General features: G+C 40.8%; 1 protein-coding gene across 17 annotated transcripts in view; it reads right to left on the reverse strand.

Annotated features, from left to right (window-relative positions):
• Positions 1-20,406, reverse strand: part of PTPN5 (protein tyrosine phosphatase non-receptor type 5) — a 77,455-nt gene that overhangs the window by 19,521 nt on the left and 37,528 nt on the right. For 6 of the 17 annotated variants that reach the window (XM_077179899.1, XM_077179898.1, XM_054634690.2 and 3 more), the window contains exons 3-8: positions 13,410-13,591; positions 12,347-12,466; positions 10,450-10,533; positions 6,627-6,865; positions 3,801-3,990; positions 895-979 (exon numbers count right to left, since the gene is read on the reverse strand). In XM_077179899.1, coding sequence (XP_077036014.1) covers positions 895-979; positions 3,801-3,990; positions 6,627-6,865; positions 10,450-10,533; positions 12,347-12,466; positions 13,410-13,591 — 900 coding nt within the window. Of the gene's footprint in view, positions 1-894; positions 980-3,800; positions 3,991-6,626; positions 6,866-10,449; positions 10,534-12,346; positions 12,467-13,409; positions 13,637-20,406 lie in introns of all 17 variants that reach the window. The other 11 variants (XM_077179893.1, XM_077179892.1, XM_077179888.1 and 8 more) reach the window with 2 other exon arrangements.

The raw sequence follows: 20,406 nt of genomic DNA on the forward strand, positions 1-20,406 counted from the left end.
AATGAATCACCTCAACCGTTAGCACAGCAATAGTGAAAGGCTGTTAAATTCTTTTACACTTCTGGTCTGAGGTAGAGTACAAAGTCATCAAAATAGTTTCACACATCAGGCTGCAGTTGCTGGAGTTTGTAGACATAAAAATAAACTTTTTGAAACCATTTTCAATCTGGATTCATTGACTGCTAGGTATAGCTGAGGACATTTTTGACTTTACTGCACTTGTATTTGTTAACCTGACATTGAACCTTTTGGATTTTTCGAAAGGCTACTGTAGTGATGGTACCACCTTCCAACAACAGCTTAGAGGAAAGAAAAAAGGCATGACATCCAATTGTATCACTTTTCAAAGTATGAGAGAGGGGAAAATGATGACACTAGTAAAAATTTGTACCAAACTGTTTTCTCTAAACTCCTACTCCTGCCTACAAACAAAACTAGCATAATAGAAAAGAAAAATACTTTTCTGTGTCATCTTAATGCCATCAGGCCAGTTCCCAATATTCTCAGTCTGCATTTGAAAAAACATCAGTCAGGAAAATAATGCTGCTAGAATTTGGTCTTTCAAAAGAAATTTAATCAAAGAAATCAATAACTAACATCTTAATAAACCAAGTTCTTGGGTACAACTTTTAAGCAGCACCAAATGATGCAATTCTAATAACTAAAAAACCTACATTTCCCTGAGGATCAGCAGCATTTCGGTTCTTCATGCTCTGTACCTCTTGGGAAATTTGATTTATGCTTTGAAGCCATGCTGCTGCTCCATAAACATGGCTTTTGGACAATATATTGTGGTGACAGTACACTTCATGCACTCTGGAAAGGAAAATGCAAAGCCCTCCAGCATGTGGAATAAACCACCCTGCCTCAGTGACTTAAAAAGCAGAAACTTACTTGGGAGAATTGTTTTGTAGCGATTCTTACGCACTAAGCCTGGAATATCATATTCCTTTGGATCAACAAAGTTCATTGGAATTTCCTGTTAAAAGAAAAGAAAAACAAAAAACCCACGAAAAATAAGAGACAGTCAGTACTATTATTAGATTCACAGGAGGTATAAAAACCCCAAGCCCATTATGTCCTACCTGCGAGGGAGGCAAAGTGATGAAGTCAGCTGGGACATATTGTACAGTACCTCTAGCAACTTACCACCAAAGTATGATTGATGTTTCCTTTTTCTGTCACTTTCTTTTCTGAAATCCTTCATGTAAAAATGCTCCTAGTGACTAATTCATTGAGTAACACGCATGACATATTCACTCCTAATATTATTAGAACTGAATTGCAAGTGTAGGCACAGAGCGATGCAAGAGGTGGAACGCAAGACGCTGCTCCAAGAGGATGGACCATCCTTTCTGACTCACATCGCTTCCTCTCTGAGGGTGGAAGGTAATAATCTGCTGGGGACTTGCACCAGCAACAAAGTATGACACACATGATGACAGGCTGGTGTGCTGACCCGACTCCACGGAGCTGCGGGAGTGTCACTGCTTTGCTCATCGTGCTGCCAAGCTCCATGGAAAAGGACAGCAAAGGGGTGTTCAGGGATTGCCTGCACTCCCCATTCCTGATGCAAAGAACACACAAAGATGGAGGGGCTTCCTCACTGTTCCTGTTCCCCACTGCTCATCCCCTGCAATCAGGGGCTAATGCCAGGTGGGAACAAACAGGAACCTTCCAGCAGCTGGAGTAGGAAGGCAGGTGAAGAGAAGGGATGGGTTAACCAGGCTCACAGCAGAGAGATGGCTCACAGGAACCAGGAGGCAGAGCTGGTCCTCACAGCTGCTGCACCATCAATTTGAGAGACCACTACAGCACAGACTGGGAACAGGAATCAGGGTTGAGTGAGGCAAGTGAGGGAAAAACTTAAGATGAGCAGAACTATGGACTAGAGAAACAGAGAATTATTAAGGCTGAAAATGACCTCTAACATCATTGAGTCCAATCTTTTACCTAGCACCTCCATGTTTACTGCTAAGCCTTGTCCCTAAGTGCCACATCCACATGTTTACAAACACTTTCATGGATGGTGATTCTACCACTTCCCCAGGCAGCCTGTTCCAGTACTTCATCCTTTCAGTGAATCATTTTTACCTAATATCCAATTGAAATCTTCCCTGGAACAACTTGAGGTCAGTCCTGGAACCTTAGAAGTCTATCTGAACTCCACCTCTTACAAAGCACTGAGCACACTGCTGGCTTTAACCAGAGGCAATAAGGACATGTTTTGTTGAAATAATTTTCTATCAATTTTGAGAACTGCATAGGAACAAAATCTTCATATTTTTCTCAATTGTTCCTTGGTATTTAGTCAACCCAAACTCTTCCTGAGCCAAGCTCCATGGGCTGTTTTTGGGTCTTAAGTCATTCACTACACAAGCCAATTATTGGTGAAATCAACAGGACTGCTGTCTGAATAGAAACTCTAAATCTTATATGAATTTCAGGATTTAGCCCTGTTAATGTGCTCCTCGACTTTTCTTGAAAAAGTGAAACAACTGCTTACTTCATCTGGGATCTGGACTTTGAAAACCAAGTAGGTTAGACAGAATGAAAACACACTAAGAGCTAGCTGGTGGTAACTGCTCATAAAAAAGAACTGGTTTACAATTTTTAATTATAGAAATAACATTTTGATTGCACAGCATTTTGTGTTCTTTCATTAAAGAATGAAAATAGCTTGGGGATGGCTTGGCTGCTGGATGATTCTAGGAGCACCAGGAAACCTAATTCAAAATCTCTCAGACAAACGAAGTCTACATCTAACATTATTTTCTTTGCTTGAAAGCTACAGAATAGCTCAAAGACTGGTGAATCTGTATGTGGACTAATCCAGCAGTCAGTTCAGACACCAAGTGAACATTCCTTCCCTAAAGGAGCAATAGATACTTTAAAAGAATCAGGGCTTTGCCTACACAGAAGCTGCTCTCCTTCATCTTGTACAACACTAAAGGAATTAAGGACCACAGATACCTTGTGTTCTACTTTAAAACAGAAGCCCAGAGTATCCCCCTGTTCTCATAAAGGGACCCCCCCCCCCCCCCGAAACGGCACAAGGAGGGAGGACAGCAAGTGACAATCAGAGTAGTCTTTCCCTTTCAGACACTTAGAGGTCATGAAGAGGACAGGCTGAAAGGGCTGTAATGTTGCAAAACAATCTTCCTCTGCTCTGCTGAGATTTCATGCTTAAGAGAATATTTGACATGGCAGTATTAACTTCAGTAGTTTACAGCTAGTGAATTATTTTTGTGCAGAGAAAAACCCCAGAAATAATAATCTCTATAGCTGCTGCTAAATGACAGAGCCACATGGTGTTTCAGGTAACCAGAGAACATTTAGATTTGGCAAGTAGCTCCACATTAAGTATTCAACAGCAAAAAGGGTGGTTTAAGACTAATTTCATTCCTAGGGCAACTCCAGACATCTTTCCAGAAGTTATGCTTATAGGAAATGTGGCTTTTCTTCTGAACTCTAAAGATTTTTTTGTTTTTGTTGCTGTTGTTAAAAAGGTAATATACATCAGAGAAAGAAAAAAATTAAAATCCTGTGAAACAAAGACTTGTTGTTGGTTTTGCCAGAATCAATTCTCTAGTTTTTACGTGACAACATTACTGAAAGCTTTCAGACATTGTAATTTAAAGGAATGAAAAATTTGGGAATTGCATGAAATGCTTCACTGGCAGAAGCAGAGTTTGTGTGCACTACTTTTAGACTGGCAGAAAATAATACCAAGGTCTTCTCTGGAGAGACAACATCCCATATTTATTGATGCTCCTAGAAGAGAGAGGTCAGACACTCACAAAGAACTCTGCCTGGAGTATGAAAGGATCCAGTGCCTTCTTGTGCAGCTCCTCTTCAGTCAGGATGTTCGAGGCAGTCTGGAGGTATTCCCGGGCTGACTGTTCCCGTGGGGACATGACATAGCCAAAGCCTTGCTCAGAGCAGCCTGGGGTGCACATATCCAGTGTGAGTGAAACATTTGAACCTCTCCTGAAAAACAGAGCAGTCAAAGTTTGCTTACAGCAGACCCATCACTGCCAGCAACGAAAGATGAAAAACTTTAGGAAATCACCCAGCTGGTTCTGATGGGGACATTTCGGTCACTACCTGTAAGAAAATGGGTGATGCTTCTTGTGTGGACAAAACCAGAAGATGATTTTGTGACACTGAAACATCATTGGGGTAAGGTCTTGGGATAAACTGCCAGTTCAACTTCAACAGAGACACAAAAAGCCAGGCAATTGCAGTGAATAATTTTTCCATCTGAAAAATATTCTTTCCACAACTGCACATCATAAGAAGGGTAAAATGAAGGTGCCAATACTTTAACAGTCACATTTTAAACAGATACTCTTAAGTGTAGAATTTTTTTTGTGTAAGTTAGCCACACAACAAACCAAATAAGTAAAAATGCTTATTATGAATAAAGTTTTAAAGCACTTCTGTTAGTCTCACATATGATAGACAAATGTGAGATTCAAAAGCTGTCAGTGAATCTATATTTAAATATCTTTAACATAATAATAAAGCCACACAATATGATGATTACTAGGTAGAGGTTCTACGCATTTACACAGTAAACCTATTTTTGATGAATCTCCACTCAAAAAATTTAGTTAGAGGGTATGTGCAGGAGCTATTAAAAACCATGTAGGCACACAGGCATGACCAACTCACAAAGAGGATAGAAGTCATCACTTGGATCACAACCCTTTCCTGGACTCAGGATTTTGTCCAAAAGAATTTGCAGCCAGCCTCCTACTATGATTCACAGCCATGGGGAAATGCCACCAGTGGCCGACATGGAATCTTTAGTGACACCTTTCAAAGGATTTCACCTCACCCTCCTGTGTGCTACTGAACAGCTACCACATTTCTCCCCCAAAAGAGATGCATTTGACAAAGATTGCTTTTGGTTCTTTCAAGGTAGAGGAGGCTACCTACATTAATAGTTCTTCAGCATGAAGAAATGAGATTATTTCTTCTTCAGCATCATTCAGTGGTGTTTGAATTTAGCTGCTGATCACCCTTTTAAGTGCATAGGTGGTTAAAGAATGAGCAGAATGGATGCCAAAGAGGCACAGGTAGGTAGCACAACACCAAACAAAGGAAAAGTGACCAATGTATAATGTAAATGAAGTTTGTCAGGACACAGCTCAAACCTTAAATGACATCTGTCTTCTCAAGGACATGTGTATGCTGAAAACAAGTTTATATCTTGAGTGTTTGCACTGTACCTAGTTTGAGAACTTCAAGCAATTGCTTTCATTGTCCCACTTCTAGTTATTTGACAGGTTTTTGATTGCAATTCATTACTTTAACCAACTGATTATTCTCCAAGCAATACTCCCCAATTCTCTTGATAGAGTGAGTGTCTTTCATGCAGGCTAGCAGTCACCTGAGGAGAAATGTCACATCTTTAAAGTGACAGAAATGGAATGAAATCAGGGATAGTGAAGAACACAAATGACTCGCGTATTTCAAGCCCAATCTTGCATATAATGAAAAAGCAACAAAGCAGCAGCTTCAGGGACAAGCCCCAGAGGTTACTGTGATCTCATATAAAGGTAGAATAAAACAATAAAAATATATAAAATTTTAGGACAATGTTATAACAAACCATAAAGCAATAAAAAACATTCCAAACCCACAAGAGTGCAAATTGAAAGCCTCTTCTGTAACTCCTTTTTACTGCATCCTGAGGAGCTTCAGAAAATCAGCACTGTATTCTTAAAATCTGTGTTCTGTCCTTTGTTTTAAGCTTTAGAGATGAGAATTAACTATGGTTAGCACTCCAATTAAGTTTGAAAACTGAGAAATAAAGAAAGGTGATACTTTGCTATGCTGGGCCTCTCAGTAACTTCATTTTTATTCATAACATCCTCACTTTTGCAGCATTTCTTTGCAGGAATTCTATCATCAAGACTTTATTCTATTTCACTAAGACAACTGAAAGGACACGAAACAAAAAAGATTTTCCTTTAATCTTGAAACTGCTCTTTCCCAGCTGTGAACCTCTCTGAGAACCTCCTGACTTGCCTGAGAAACTCCTTTTTTCAAGCTGCCCTTATGGTTCAAGCAGTGGACACCAACTCACCCCAAAGTTTCATTACTGGGTTCATTTGAATAATTCATTTACTTCTGGATTAACTCTATTAATATGAGAAATACTAAAGACTCACTTTTTCTGTGTTTTTCTTTGCAAAAAAAGACTAGTCCTCCAGTACAAGTGACGGGGGAAAAAAATATCAATGAGACCCACCTCTTTCAAAGGTAAAAGCTTTTACTGCTCCATAGGGGATTTTATGCAATGCAGTTGCTGTCTTGATGAATGGTGAGAGACTGATCAAACACAAATAGATGTATTCAATGGGAAGAAATGATGCTTTATAACAGCACTTGTTGACAGCTGTCCAGAAACTGTGTGCTGTTTAACTAACATGTTTAACTAACTAACATTTATAACTGGAATGAAAATAGGACAGGAAATGAAGCAGGTGCTTGACTTCACAACCACATATGAAAGTGACGTTCACAAAGGCAATAAAGCTTCCTACCAGGCATAGAACTCCTAAACCCCCAAAATCTGGGAGCAGACTTTTCCCTGTTAGTCACAGGTACCCTACCTTTCTTGCAAGCCCACGGATTTAACTGTCAGAGTAGCTGGGTCTGTCTCCGCTTTAATGTCCATGACGCAGTCAAAGACTGGAGTCTCTGGCACGGGGTCCAGATCTAGGAAGTCATCTTCATTTTTATCCTCTGTCCACTCTGAGTACGTGAAGGAGGGCTGCCGGCTCACAGACTGCCGTCTGTCCTCTTGCAGCGGAAAGGGGGGGTCCGGTGGGGCTCTGAGGAGGTGCCAAACCTGGAGGAAACAAACATTTAAACAAGGTTCTGCTTGTAGCCAGCCCTTCCACATCGCCTAGGGCATGGGTCTTTGGGGCAGCATTCCAGCTGTCTGTATTAGAATTGGAGAGTACTGAAGAGAACAGGAATGTTCCATGCAGGAGTGGCTTTGTGGTGTGTGTTGCAAGGATTCACAACTACCCATTCAAACCTGCTTTCAGCCACAGAGGTTTCCACAGAGCTAGCCAGGCTTAACTCAGGGATACAGTGGAAGTGGAATGTGCTTGTGACCATCATATGCAAGCCAATCTGATACCACTGTCTTTTTGTTCAGTTTCTTATCCTTCCCAGGCTTGTTTACAAAACAAAAATCCACTATAGTAGTCTACTAATTATACCTCTCCTGATTTAATGGCTTTCCATATGAAATTTACATATAGCTGTCTTAAGTTAATATAGCTGAGCTGAACATCTTTAATAACCAGGCACTGTACCCCAAATTTAATGCATAAACCCATCATTTTTTGAAGAGGCCTCAATTTTGATGTACCTGATCCTCGGGCTCAAAATGCCCATATCAGTTTTTGGCCAAGGCACAGACTGTGTTATAATTTAATTATCTGATTTGAATATGGTATGAACATTAAATAATGAATCCTGTGAAGTTTTAAGACACAACTGCAATATGAAAGTTTGTAATATAAATTAACAAAAGGTTTGAAATTGCACCAATCTAAAAAATTTCCTCATCGTATCAGTTTGCACAGATGCTGTGATAAGACTAGATAATTTCGAAATCACATCAGTAGACTTCAAATCCTCCACACAGATTTCAGTTAAAAATTTCAAGCCCACCTCTGAATTCCAGGATCTGGAACCTTAGGCCAACTTCATCCATCTAGCATAGAACTTGGAGTAGTATCACTCAGGCTAATGCCCATACAAACTATACTGAATTGTCATGCATCCTTTTGAGATTAAGAACAAGTCTTACTCTCACAAGTAAAAGCCTCTTCTGTCCTTTTCTTACATGGCTTTTAAATGACCAGTTAAATTTTAAAAAGTGCCACTGAAAAGGTCACATTTATCTTCCTAGGCTAGTAAAGCACATTAGGATGTCATGCAGGACAGTATCAATTTCAATATTGGGAAAGAAGGGCTTGGTTATAAAGGCACTCTCAAAGGAAGATTCCTTCAAGGTCTCTTCTAGGTAGTACATGGCTTAAAATCAATTTTAAGTAGAGAGGGAGAGAGAGATCACTCAGCTGAGACAAAGGGGAAAATAAAGAAAACAGTCATCATGCAACAATCTGTTGTCCACCAGGCTGGGATTGTAGAAACCCTGCCTGGTCCAAGCACCATTTTCAATGTTCTGCCAATTACTATGTTATTCCCTATTCTGCAAATACTGATAAAAGCAGATGTTTTCAAATTTGCAAATTGCAAAGCAGCATGACCTCAGACATCTGAGAGGAAGGTGACAGGTAGGCAGGAAGGGACAAGGCTCATTTACTCTCTCTAAACAGTCTCTCCTTCCTAATGTCCATGTCAGAGAGAACATGCTGGCCAAGATGGACCATAGATCAGAACTCACAGGACACTTCTTATACTCTGTGGCTCAGCAATTTATCCAGAGAGCAGGGTGACACAGAGTGACATTTGTGCCTCTACTCTAGTTAGGAAATTCTTAGCACAGACCACAGGAATACAAACCAGCGCAAACTCGCCAACATGGAAAATGTTAGAAAATGTTTTTCTTTATGTAAATTTTAATCAACACAAAAATGGGCCAAGTCTACTTTAATCTATAGTGGTATTCATGTTCACTTGCAAGGAGCTCACATACAAAACTGACCAAAGAGAGATCAGAATTTTTGGCCATGAAGAGCTTTCACTTAACTTTATCTTCTGTGCTAAGGATCAGCAATAAATGTTTTCATCCACGAAGAAATAGCTGAATATGCAAAAAATCACACCCTTGATATTCGGATTTTCAGCCCAGAATGTTTTGCTGCAAATTTATCTGGAACTCATACAGTTCTAGAAAATTCTTAGTTGTCTTTTGTTTTTTAATATTTGCAATTACAGAATTACCAAAAGTTTATTTTTTGAGGACAAAATTAATCTGGATAAGGTACAGCAGCATCAAAACTCCAGAAAATTGCATAAACCTGACTAAGTTCCTTGCCTACATCAATGATCACAAGAATGGAGGCATTAACTATAATTGCTTTGCCCCATGAAGGGTTTTTAGAAAGTCCATTTTCCTGACACACGAAACAGAAGATTTTGCCACTGTGCTGCCTCTGAGTGAATTTAACTGTGGCACATAATGTGACATTACTTTCTAGCAGGGAGTGTGGCCAGCAAATCAAAGGAGGCACTCCCCTCTCCTTGGCACTGAGGGAGCTACACCTTGAATATTGTCTACAGATTTAGTTCCCCCAGTTTAAGACAGATATGGAAAAACTGGAGTGGTCCCAACAGAGGTTTCAAAGGAGGTCAAGGGTGTAGGAAAAAGGTGGAAGGAACTGGGCTTGTTCAGCCTGGCAAAGAGGAGGCTGGGGTGATCTAACAGTGACCTGCAACTACTTGAAGGGCAGCTCCAGAGATGCAGCCAGACATTTCTTGGTAGTATCAGCTGATATCACAGGGAACAACGGCCACAAACCTGCAGAAATTCAGCCCAGACATTTACATTTGTGAAATTCAGATGAGACACGAGGAAACATCTCTTCCCCAAAAGTGCTACATGTTTGTGTCACAGGCACACAGAGAGATGATAAACCTTCCTTCCCTGAAGGTTTTCAAATCTGAGTGGAAAATTTCACGGCTGACTTTACCAAGTGTTGGCAACTGCCCAGCTCTAAGCAGGATGTTAGACTAGCAATCTTGCCCACCTACAGTCCCATGATTCTGGGATGTATTTCATTATGCTGTTCATCACTCAAACAGCATGTGTACAGCACAGCTTCAACTTCCTGAGCTACCTGAGGTGCACCTCTGGAAGGACAGGAGGTGATGCTCTGCCTGCATGTTCAGTAGCTGCACTCCCACTCTAAAAGACAGCACAGAGGGGTTTGAAAAGCCACATTCAGTTAGAGCTCCCTGACAAGACCGAGCTCTCCATAGCTCTCCCATCTAGCACACAACTTTGTGCCAGTTACACAATCCATGGAGAAACACAACACACTGCTGCTCCCCAACAGCTGAGAGCTAACTAGATTAATTGTAGTCATGCCACTTAAGAACAGAGGCACTCTGGAGCAGCTCCTTCTGCCATTGAAATCAATGGATGATGGTCCTGTTAATGGACACATCCTTTCTACTTCAGGGGAAATAGTTTTCCCATCTGCGGATGGAAAAACTAAAAACTATTTTTGTATACAATTCTACTTCAGTGCAATCCCCAATACACCAAGAAATTGAGTAAGGCTAATTCCTCTACATACAGCAAGCAGATAATTATACAGAAACAGCCCAAAAACTGATGCTTTACAATCAACTTGGGCACAACACTAACAACTTTTGTTAAAAAAGATGTCTTATAAAAAACTCCCTGAAAAAGGGCATGAATACAGTTTGTGCTCTATCATAACTTACCAGAGATCCTACAAAGAGCAGTCCTAGAGAAGCCAAAGACAGCAGGATGTATGATACCACAACACTTCCAACTGTGGTCAGGCTCTGTGGAATAACAGAATAGACAATGATTCATGAAGTATTTAGGGGCACAGTACAGTGTCTGCATGCATGTTCTTGGCCAAGTGTGTGCTTTCCCATGAAGATTTACTGATATCATACTCATCTGTGGAAAAGCTGCCATCAGCAGCAAAAACAAATGCCAGGCTTTGGAGAAGACTGAAACAGAAACCATCTCTAAGCCCCAGCATCTCAGAAGGTCTAAACCCCAGATTTCAATGTGAAGGCAAAAAGGAGTTCTGCTTCCTACCCTTCCCCTTTGCCAAAGCTGAGATCTGAATCCACAACTCAGTTTTGCAGACTGGACCAACGCTTCATTGCTACAGTCAGTGTGATTTTTAAACTGTGGTAAAGGGCTTTAACAAAGTTTAGTACTGTTCCTGGGTTTGGGGATCCTTAAACAGAATCCAGCCACAGAGGAGTTTTCTGTGCTTTCTACATATTCAGTGAAACACCATCAGGTTAATTCACACCACTGGCAGTGGAAATAATTCTGATGTCTTAGTCATTTTATAGTAGTCTATAGTTCAGCCTGGTCTCTGTAGTAGGTGCAAAATTCAGTTCTAATAGGCTTCAGTGAGCAAGGAATTTCACTCTGTTTTTCTCCTACTAGTACAACTAATGAGAAATTTGGAGTCAAGAGCTTCCATTTGCTTATTTTACCGTGAGAAGATTTCTTTGACTATACTGTTTTCAAGTGTAAATCTGCACAATAAATAGTGCTATGATAAACAGTCCTCAAACATATGCATGAACATCTGTACAGAGTCATACTTGGGGTGTTCTTGTGGTGCATTCTAGGAATCACTTTCCTCTGTGAAGGACAATTATTGCAAGTCAAAATTATACAAATCAGTGTTTTTCTGTAAGGAACAACAATTTGTTAATGATTGGGCCACTGCAAATAAGACACAGGCAACAGTCTGTGAAGAGCTCTGTGCATAATAAAGCCAACTGCAAAAGAAAAAGTGCTTCTTTCAAAAAACCCCAAAAGAGCAGGTGACATGCAGCTCATAAATACTGAGAAAACAGAAAACAGTCTCCACTGTACTTCAGTCACAAGAGGCACTGAATCAGATTTTCTATTAGCACTGCAAAGCCTCTGCCTCAAAGATTATGTACAATGGATCTAAGCATTCTGATAGCAAATCTATTTCATCAGATTTTTGAAAGAAGCTGTTCACCACTTAATTAAGGTTCTGTCTACACTAGAAAAATCTGCACTGGGTATCATTACCAGTAATTTATCAGATGAATCATTCTGGTATACATGTCATCATGTCATGGTGAGAAGCTAGGCAATTTTACTGGGGTAGCTCTGTAGATATAATTGAATCTGTGCACCTAGTACACTTGAAATACATTTCCTGCACACAGATATGTTCTAAACACTCAACAAAAAAGTATTTTTGAGACTATGTTGCGATTTACACCTTTTATATGGGTTGACCCATTCTTCCAGAAATTAAGCTTCTAGTCATCCTAAGAAATTAAATTTCAGCTCTCCCTTTACTGGGGGCTAAACCTTAATGAGATGACTTCTTATTGCTTTGTTTCATTTGCAATAATTTGCACATAATGAAAAATCTGCTGTGCTGACCTAATGTCATAGTCGTTATTAAAATTCAGCCCAATATCTCAAAGATAAAATATTCATGCGCTTTCAGGAAACTCTTCTGTCATTTCAGGACGTACATGTGAAATACACACATATTATACTTATCAGAAGAGATATTAGAAAGGCCACTCAAGGCTACTGCCATCAACGCTATAACCGCAGAGGAGCACAGGGACTTACCTCCCCTTGATCTGAAAAAGCCTGTTTAAATGGGGTAAGCAAGTAGGAGAGCAGGTCGAAGGCATTCTGAGCTGCTGGGATGGTCCCGTAAGTGCTGTACCACAGCATCATGCCGAGAAGCTGTGCAATCAATCAGAAAAGACGTAATTAGCATCTCTCATTATGCACACATTCATTTTCATTTCAAGACCGCATAATTAGCTAATTTAGTTAGCATTGATTTAACGTTGATTATTGCTTTGGCTTTAAGAAGTCAGGTATTTTCTAGGCTGTAGCTTAACAGAATAAAAAGGCTGAAGGCTCCAAGCTCAGCCACTATTAACTAGATGTGCATCACTGAGTTACACAGGCTCCCTCCAGCCCTCACTAGCAAAAGAGCTGCCCAAAAACAGCAAGTGGAGCAACACTGAAAGAGCAACAGGTTCCTCTGGCTTCTAAACTTTCAGTTTACTGCTTTTAAAAGTAGTACTTTTAAAAGTTTACTACTTTTAGATCAAAACTAGTAATTCCATGAACTTAAGATGTTATTGAAAGGCTCTTAAGGCCTCTCTCAAAGCTCTCACAAACAGCCATGTTTCACATAGGTATCACTATAAATACACACGCACAAACATACACACGTGGAAACTTTTCATTTAAAACACTCAAGGGTGCTGCACATGCCACAGTTAACATAAACTACAAAAGCAATGACTTTATATTTAACGCACTCACAGAGAGGTATAAGCTCATCCCACATCACAACTTTACACACCACACCTCCCGCTCCACTTGTAACCAACATGAGTCTTTACCCCCATACATATGAACTATGGAAAGAGGATTTGGTGGGTTATTGGTCATTTGGCAAAGGAGGCATTTGCATTACGGCAGGAAATGTGACGGGAGTGTGGGACATGAAAAGGCAAGGGCTGCTCTCAAGGCAAAGCCGTGAGAGGCGGCTGCAGAAATGAGGACTACACCCATTCCCACTGCTACATCTACAGTGAGTGAGGAAACCTCCCCAGCCAGCACGGCCTAAAATAAAGGTCCCAGCATTCCAAAGCTATGCAAGCTGCCTTACCAGTATCTGTGAGAGGACAAACAGATACATGCTGTCTCCGGGTATCAATCCATTCCACGGGGGAGGCCAACCGAGCACTGTTGTTTTCTGGGAGGCTCTCAGAGACTGCTCCTTCCTGCTCCGCTCTCCTTGCCGTCCTTCAGCTTCATCCACTGACTCCATCCCAGCTGGACGGGAACAACCTCCACGTGAAAAGGACATGTGCAGGGGATGAATGGGATGTGACCCTGCAGGCACGGCGGGGGCTGCAGGGCTATTGTTTTCCTGGAGACGATGGTTACCTTTCCGTTCTGCCTCAGCAAGCACAGCTCAGGATTGTGAGCGTCACACTCTATTAGTGCAGCTTTATTCACCTGCCTTCATCAGAGAAAAGTGAGTGTGGGTGGATAAATTATTTTCCCTTTCTTTCCGGAGGTGCAGATTCTGGGCTTTGTTGTTAACAAATTCTCATTTACATTGCTGCACTTTTTCATTTCTACTTTTTAAAAAAAGCTACCTGTGCTATTGCCTAGCTACACACTTCCCAGCTACGTGATGGCAGAGAACCCATTTTGCCCCTTCCTGTCTCAATTTCTCTATTTCTTTTATTTGTCTGCTTTGTCTAATCCGATTATAGATTTCTGAGGTAGAGACTGTTTCATCTGACGTGTCTGAATAGTGCTCGGGGACTCTGGGTTTTGGCTGAATGTCCTAAGGCACTAATAAAATAGACTTTATTCCAATAACCTACTTCTTGGATGAATTCATACTCAAGAGCTATTTAATAATGTTGCAGTGCTGTTCTGTTCAGTGGAAATACCCACTGGTGTGGCTATTCCCTCAGTAACAGTATTTTGAATAGAGTCTGCGTATATATAAATTCATTTACAAGTGAGGAGTGAAAGATCAGAATCATTGGGTGTAAGTATTACTGACTTACATCTTTGGACATGAGGAAAGCCCCAAGGCTGCCCTGTGTACAACTCTGTAGACTTAAGCCTAAACCAGCCTCCTGTGTCCCAGGGAAAGGCCACACCATTGGCCCTTACCTGGTTTGTTGAGGTCAGGTTTCTACAAAACCTTCCTCTCAGCAAACGTTTCTCTAAATGTCTCACACTTGTAACTCTAAGTCAGATAAGCACCCATTAACTAGCCACAGCTCTAATCATAAAATGAAATATATCTTTGTATCAGCTGAGGGTCTGTCCATAGTAAGAATTCATCTTTTAATGCTAGGTTGTTTTTTTTGGTTTTTTTTTTTTTTTTTTTTGATGCTAGACATCACAAGAAGTCTGCCTCTCAGTCCTTAAAGCTGAAAAGCTTCAAGCTTCTAAATTGCTTCATGTCTCACTAGATTCGAACAAGAATAGTGAGGAAAATACTTGTTAATGATTGCCAATTTTCCTGCTATTTTTGTGGGATGTTTATGTTCTGTGTTTTGGAACCAGAATTTGAAATTTAACAGGGACAGAATCTTTGTGTCAGAAACTATTTTTGTTACCTTTGCAGAGAGATGTGCATCTGTGGCTGGGATCTAAAGCTTCAAAAATATCTATTTTGTTATAGTTTATTCTTGTTTGCTCCTAAAGTCTCTAACCTTCCATTTTCACTAAACATAGTTTAAGTTCTCCTTTTCCTTTATCTGCATTAAATAATGCACCTCTGTCCCTAAGAATGATTAATGAACATATTTACTGTTTTTCAAGTTCCAATGATTTCCTATTTTGCATACTCCTTCCGAAATCTCAAGATAAACTATACACAGTGCAAAACTAAAATAAGATTGAGAAGACAACCAGACCAAGGAATGCAAGGAGCCAAGGAATGCAGATTTCATGCTCAGCTTTCAGCTGGTTTTTATAAGTCATAATATTTCATATTTCAGAACTTTTTTTTAAACTGACTAAAGGTGCTGCCTTATGTAGCAGGTAAACAGCATTTCTTTGTTGCATGGTTGTAACAGCTTGAGATTTTACAAGGTCATTTCTGGTTGGAAACAAACACCTTACTATAATACAACGACATGAAGGCCACTTAACTGCATCTTTTACAAAAAAGATGTCAAAGTTAGGTCACTCTGTAACCATGGGGATCTGTGCCTCTCCACAGCCTAGAAATCCAACTCCTGGAATTCCAGTCTTGTCTAGTAACACCCATACAACTGTAGGGGTCACATTCTCCTTCTTACAACTGCCCTTTATGAAGGACAATAGACCACTCTTACTTTCAATTATTTTCACTGCATGAGGTAGAGAGAGACCTGGCAGTCCAGGACTCCAGCTCTGCAGAACGGACATTTTTATCAAGAGGTATTTTCACTAGCACAACAGAAGGCAAAAGTTGTAAGAACTAAAATAAGGGAGAACTGGTTGAATCCATACATATAAATAAAGAGACACATGCCTCGGATATACAAAGAGAAGGTCCAATGTTAACTTAAGTCCAATCAAAAATTTTCTCCTATAAATCCCAAAGATTAGATTCTAACAAATAGAATGATGCCCACCTCAGGTTCTGTATTTACTTAGCTATGCCAGCTTTAAACAATACTTCAATTAGCACTCACACATCATCTTGCAATCCCATACTCCTGTATGGTTTGCCCTACTGGGCTCAGGATTCTTTCAGTTGCAGATGAGGTAATGAGTGAAACACCAGTGAAGCTTTCTTGTGTCAAGGTGAATGTGAAGGTCTTGAGAGAGCTGGCAAGGATCACTGCCTGCAGGAATGAACAGAGCCTCTCCCCTGCTCGTGATTTGACTGGCAGTGAAATGTAGCATCCATGTGATAGCTTCCTCATTTCCTGCATCACAGAGATGGGGATGCAAGTTCCATGAGTACTTCTGCTTTGGCACAAGACTATACTTGCTAGGAAAAAAAAAGCCTTTGGCAGAGGAATTAAAAGGTCTCTGACATCTGTAGCAGCCATATGGCTTGTGAAAACAAGTTGAAATTTCAAAACAGCACCATAAACTCATCCTTGCTGTTCAGGGAAAAGCACTTTCTGGATCATGCCAGGGATCCATTCATCCTACATCCTTTCCTTAAACAGTGCCACCAAAACAAGCTGCCAAAAATACAAGGCACAGCACTACATATTATCATATTATGGAATAATTTATATAGGGAAACATCTTTCTTCACTCAGGAGGTAAAAGCTGGCTTCTCTAACTCTGGAAGTGCCCATTTTAACCTCCCTCTTTTTTTTTTTTCTGACTTCATATGTGGGTACATAACAGGCAGAAGAATGAAAAACACCTTTATAACTCTCAGAAAAACAAGTGCTTAGAGTACTAGTCTTAGCTGAAATACTAAAAGGCACTGTAGCAATAACAAGCAAGTCAACAAAGTCTTACAGTAACAAACATGCCACGAACCCATCAAATCCTGCTGTGGGTGAAGCATTAGCAGCTCTGTAACTCGACTGAATCATACTTAAAGCCTTCAGAGAAAAACAAAACAGAAAACAACCCCTCAGAACCTCACATCCTGGCTGTATTTCCTAATGAAGTTAACATTTCAAAAGGAACTTGTACACGGGTGCTAATGTTCAAGGAATTGGCACCGCTCCATTGGCAGACTTAATTTAACAATGTATTTTTGAGAGAAAGACTTGTTCCTCAGCAAAACTGTTTTTATAACAGAAAGAAAATGCACCCCAGCAATGAAAAGACAATATTCATACAGTTATTAGACATTTATGTACATCCATCACACTGTCCCTGTGAGAATGATGCTTCTGGATTGGATAGTACTGCCTCTTCACTGGGAAATACAAATTTTGTTAGTGGTGGATTGTGGGTTTTACCTTCCAGGACACACAAGACAGCAGGGCAAAAGGGGCCCCACCTGTTCTGCCAAGTCTCAAGCTGCAGCAGCCAACACAACACAGCAGCTGGGCTGCATTGCCCCTAATTGTTTCAGGTGTATTGAGGTACATTTCCCTCTGAACCTGCCCACATCTTCATGGTGGCCACATGTGGTAAGAATTTGTAGGAATGGACCACAGAGTGGAAGCACAACAAAGTATGAGGTATGCCAGCAATACCTCACATCCATCAGGATTACCAGCATGTCAGACCAGAGTCATAAGTCTGTTTATGGCTTCTGCATCTTCAGATGCCCAACTGCCTAATGAAATCCCTGCCTCTAATTTCCATCTAACTGCTAGGGAGAACTGCTATTGATGAAAGAACAGTAGATGAAACTACTCTAGTGAGATGGGTCTCAGTCCACTGCTAAAAAGAGTTTTAATGTGCACCTCAACTGCACACACAGGACACAGCCCTTGGCATTGTAGTTCACAGATCTGGTCAAGACCTTGTTAAATACATCCATCATAAGGCATCCTGATTGCAGGCCAGTCCAGGTGCTGGGAAGACAAAGACACATCAAACCTGAACAAGCTACCTCAGAGTACGCATGAACAAGAGGCAGCTTGTGCTGGAGGGTAAAAAGCCCATCTATCCAAAGAACAGAGCTTTAGGAGAATATTTTCTTATCCAATACCTATCTCTTTTTTGGTTGCCACTGCAGCGTGATAAAGATAGAAACTGAATAATTAGCTTTCTTTTGCACTGTGGTGGTATGGGAAGAAGTGGGTAAGAGGAAGGGAACCTCTCATATTTGTATGGGAAACACAACTTGTGTACTTACATTCTTCACTCTGCAGGAAATCAACTAGTGGGTCACTATTTTTTAACTCTGAAACTTCTACTGAATTTCTTTATGAACAGCAACCTAATTTATTAAGCAGTAAACATGACATCATTACTGTTTACAGACAGATAAAAATCACCGCCAAAGGAAGTCTGCTTCTTCTTGATTCTGCCTGCATTCCTGACTCATCTGATAAGTTATGTTGAAAATTTACACTAAAGATATAATAATCTGTGTTGAAAACTGGGGATACTAGCTCCCCCCCATTGTACTTTTTTTGACCTTTCTGATCATGACAATTGCTCCTCTGGTTGATTCCTGACCTGCTTTGTTTACAAGAGCTCAATACATTTATGTTTTCCAAATGGCTGAGTAAAATGCTGCTCAGGAGGAGAACAAAAGTATCCAGATTAAAAACTGCAAAGAAAAACCTCCCCAGATGCACCCCACAGCTACCTACTACTGAGTGACTGGAGATAGAGGGGATTTACAACAATTCAATCTCCTCAGTACCTCCAATTCCATTTTGGATAAAGTCCAAGTTTTAGCTGCCAAGAGCTTGTAGTTGGTAGATCTTGCATTTGTAATGCAAAACCACACTGAGAGCTACTTCAGAAAGTATAAGACAGCTTAATTCAAACACAAGGAGCAAGCCAGGCAGACCCATGGATCCCACTACCTTTACCCCTAAATAATGGCACCAAGGCAGCAAAGCAACACTGAAATCCCTTTGGTATCTAACTGGAAGCCAGTTAGATCCATCCCATGGTCCTTTGTAGGACTGCAAGCTTCAAACTCTTCTCTGTAACAGAACTCATGAAGAAATAAGCCTGACATACCATCAAGTTAAGTAAGAGGTCCAAGAAACTGGTACTTTCCTCTCTGACACATTGGAAGACTCTTGACCAAGACTGAGCCTACACAGCAGCAACACAGGTGAGTTACTTAACTTGAGATGAATTTTAGCTTACAATTTCTAATGCTTTTAGTTTGCCTTAAGAGTATCTACCCTGGACTGTAAGAACAAGCTGAGCCAGGATGCAGGTATTCATAGCTGTGTGGGGAACAACTGAAATTTCTAACATTCAAGGATTCTACTTCAGAAAGTTGAGTATTTTTGCTAGAAAGATCACACTGGAAATATTTGTATTTCCTTCACACCAATTCATGGGTTGATATGCCCATCAAAGGAACTCAGCTGCTCAACAGTTCTCCAGTGACACTGTTTCAGGCTCTCTGAAGATTCAAGAGAACACCACCCCACAGCTTGCCTTTTTTGTGTGTTTGGTTGGGGAAATTCAGTGACAATGATGCACGCTACAGCTTTAAAATTGAGCTTTTAGTAAGTACAACCACTGATATAAAATGTCTACTTATTATTGATTACTCTATGCAGAAAAATCTACTTCAGTCCTCTGTTCTGAAAGACAAACAGAATTGGTAATAAAGTACCACAACTTTTTCATCATTGCTAAACTGCTTAGATAGGCACTGCAATGGCCCCTCCCTAACACTGAGATGGTTAATTTAACCTTGTGTGACAGAGGATAACCCACAATTATCAACTTTCCTTTGGGCTTATTTGTCCATGGGAAGCAGGTGGCACGGGGAAAACCAGAAGCCTCCTTCTGAGGAAGGCAAGTGTTCGCTGAGGAGTTCTTTGACAGTGCAGAGGAAAAGGAGTATCACCCACTTGCCAGGAAAAGTACTGTACACTTGCACTTTCCAAGCTCAGCTGGTGGAGTCTGGCTGCTGCTTATGCCAAACTCCAATTACCAAAAGGGAAAGACACATCAAGAGAGAAAGAAAGGAAGAGGGAAAGTCGTGCAGAAAATCTGTGAGCAAGTCAGGCAGATAACCGAGGTCTACGTACTTCCAGCCCGATGCTTCTCCCCGTTCACTGGCAACATTTCTAACAAACTTGAAGAAGAAACTTTCCTCTCTACCTGAAATAAGTTCTGCTGAAAAGAATACACAGACACTTTGCCCTGCTGGGTGGGGGGGAACTGCACATCTCTATCCATAAAGAACCTCTTCTCATCCCTGAGGGAACAGCAACCTGCTGCCAGAGTGTGCAAGGAGAATAGCTGCCTTTCCACTCAGCAGCTCCCTGCTGAACTGCTGAGTCACACGTTTTCTCTGCTCTGAGTTCACACTGCTCCCACTCAGTCCACCTGCCACTTCATCTGGGATGGGTGGGAGGAGAGAAAGAGAGGTGAAGGCAGAAAAAATGTTCATGTTCACCCAGGACCATTATTATGGTACTGTGGGGTCACATATAAAAGCAAGCCTGCAAGCTGCTAGAGAGGGATGGAGAAGAGAAATATCAGGCTGCAAGCAAAACTGCCTCCCCCTCTCT

This window comes from Agelaius phoeniceus, chromosome 6, assembly GCF_051311805.1.
Source record: "Agelaius phoeniceus isolate bAgePho1 chromosome 6, bAgePho1.hap1, whole genome shotgun sequence".
Classification (NCBI taxonomy): domain Eukaryota; kingdom Metazoa; phylum Chordata; class Aves; order Passeriformes; family Icteridae; genus Agelaius; species Agelaius phoeniceus.